Here is a 2,282-nt window from a genome sequence, read left to right on the forward strand (position 1 = left end):
AAAGTGTACTATCATATTTGTGGATTTTTTCTGTGTAGTAAATACCATATAACGTTTATCCTCTACAATTAACTTAAAATTAATCACAGGATACTGTGATTATTAATATATACATACACACACACACACACACTTTACCTTTAATACCTCAAGGTTGTTTCCCCAGCATTTTCTGCCCCAAGAAATACTAAACTTACTAAATCTTATGTGAGAAAAATCAAAGCCAGAAAAGAAAAAGAGGATGATGTTCAACTCAAAGCATCGGTTGTTCTGCTCCTCCTTCTCCAAACAATATTCTATAAGTTAGGTATCTTAACTGATTTCAGTTCTCAAATTCGTAACTCCACACCCAAATCTAATTTATAACAGAATTAAGTGCTATGCATGCAAAAGTACTCCGTTCAAGTGGTTAAGTAAATGTGAGCATAACTAACATATCAGAAAACATGCATCCATGCTGTCACAGCAGGGAAAAAAAAAGCAATGTCACAGAAAGACTGGGAAATACCTGAGCAAATAGACAGCCCTTTCAATATCACTGAGGTCTTCATCGACTGTCAATCTTTCTATTTCTTCTGGTGTCTGTCAAATGTAAAATACAAATTATGCACACAAACATTCAGTCTGTGTGCCCCACCCCACCCCCACCCTCTACGAGTATAGACTAATGAAAAAGTTTCACCGTTAAGCATTAACAATGAAAACTAATCAAGGATCTGAGGATACTAGGCTACATCAACTACAGATGTCTCAAATTGGGTGGTTGAGTTTTGGGGGATTTTTTGTTTCTTGTTTTTACTCTTCTAGCTTATAGACTGCAGCTTAAGAATCACATCGTGGCTTCAGAACCTTGCTGAAATCAATTTCATACGCATGTATAAAATAAATATTTATATGTTGTGTATATATATGTATATACACACACACACTTTTCACCTTTAATACCTCAAGGTTATTTCCCCAGCATTTTCCGCCCCAGGAAATGTTAAAAAGGGATGGATGAAGGCTGCAACCGAGTGGGAACGCAAAGGACAAGATCTGGAGTGGGGGAGGGAAGGGAATAAACTCTGGGGCTGGAAGCGAATCAAAGATTGGAGATATTGCGGCAGGTGGGAGAGAGAAGAGCTAAAGCAGCTATTAAGAGGATGGCCAGGGAAAGGGGGGTCCGTAAACTAGGTTTGCCAGCGGTGAGGGCTGGAACCTCTGGAAGGAAGATGACTCTGCGGGGTGGGAGAGAGAGTGGGGGTGGGGGGAACAAGCTGAAGGTTGACTCCCTTAAGGGGGCTGGGGAGCAGGGTCCCAGCTAGAGTCCTGGAGGGGCTGGGAGGAAAGGGTGTGCGGGGACTTAGGATGAGGGCGAAGGGTCGACAGGGCTTTGAAGACTGAGACCAGGATGAATCTGAGAATGGGTGCTGGTTGGGAAAGGAAGGGAGGCCGGACTGCCTCGGGGACAGAAGGACTCAAGCTTGATCTGATGGGGGGCTGAGGGTTGGGGGGTGAGTATGGGACCCGGGGTGGTCCCAGGGAGAGGTGGGGGAGGAGTGGAGGCTGTGTGGCCCGAGGGGTGGGCCCGGGGCCAGAACCCAGACACCATCAGGGGACCAGGGCTTGGGGAGCCGAGGAGAGGACCGGGGCGAAGCGGGCTGTGACTGCGAGCGGCAGCCCCTGAAGGGGGCGGGAGAACGGGGCCGGAACTGAGGGGCCACGACTGCCTGAGGGGGTAGGACGCTGGGGCTGCCCCGATGACAGGGGCTCGGCCGTTCCTGGGGGGGGCGGCTAGGACGCCTCAGGAGGGTCAGGGGCCGCGGGGATGGTTACGGGTCAGGGACCAGTCCTTCAGGGTTGGGGATCCAGACTGGGAGAAGCGGGGCTGAGCTGAAGAAGGGGCCCCGGGAGGGGCTAGTTCTGGGTGACACGGCGACCGGGGGCTGGAGAAGGACGGAGGGGCCGGTCCGACTCTGAGAGGGTCCCGGGTCGCCTCGGGGAGCAGACGGTGGCGGAGTGGGGCGGGGGTCGGCGCCGGGCTGCGCGGGGTCAGCGGGCCGGGCGCCCTGAAGGCAATTTCTCTCCCCGGGGCGCACCTTGAGGCTCCGGCGGACCGGCCTCTCGATGATGGTGAGCTCCTGCAGGTCCTCCATGTAGCCGAACAGGCTGTTCTGACTGAAATCCATCGCAGCGGCTGGCGGCGGCGGATGCATGGACCGCCGGGCCCCCTCGCTGCCCGGGCCGGAGCGGCCCCGCGGCCGCCCACCAGCAGGACTTTCTCCCGCTCTCGCCCGCGG

At 53.2% G+C, this 2,282-nt stretch overlaps 1 protein-coding gene across 1 annotated transcript in view; it reads right to left on the reverse strand.

The window, feature by feature from the left end:
* The window catches only part of PPP4R4 (protein phosphatase 4, regulatory subunit 4), a 133,079-nt gene extending 130,866 nt beyond the window's left edge, over positions 1-2,213 (reverse strand). Inside the window, exons 1-2 of the mRNA XM_012655192.1 lie at positions 2,082-2,213; positions 509-582 (exon numbers count right to left, since the gene is read on the reverse strand). Coding sequence (XP_012510646.1) covers positions 509-582; positions 2,082-2,198 — 191 coding nt within the window. The 5' untranslated portion in view covers positions 2,199-2,213. The remainder of the gene's footprint in view (positions 1-508; positions 583-2,081) is intronic.
* Between the last annotated feature and the right edge of the window lie 69 nt (positions 2,214-2,282).

This window comes from Propithecus coquereli, unplaced genomic scaffold (genome assembly GCF_000956105.1).
Source record: "Propithecus coquereli isolate 6110/MARCELLA unplaced genomic scaffold, Pcoq_1.0 Scaffold468, whole genome shotgun sequence".
NCBI classification, from domain to species: domain Eukaryota; kingdom Metazoa; phylum Chordata; class Mammalia; order Primates; family Indriidae; genus Propithecus; species Propithecus coquereli.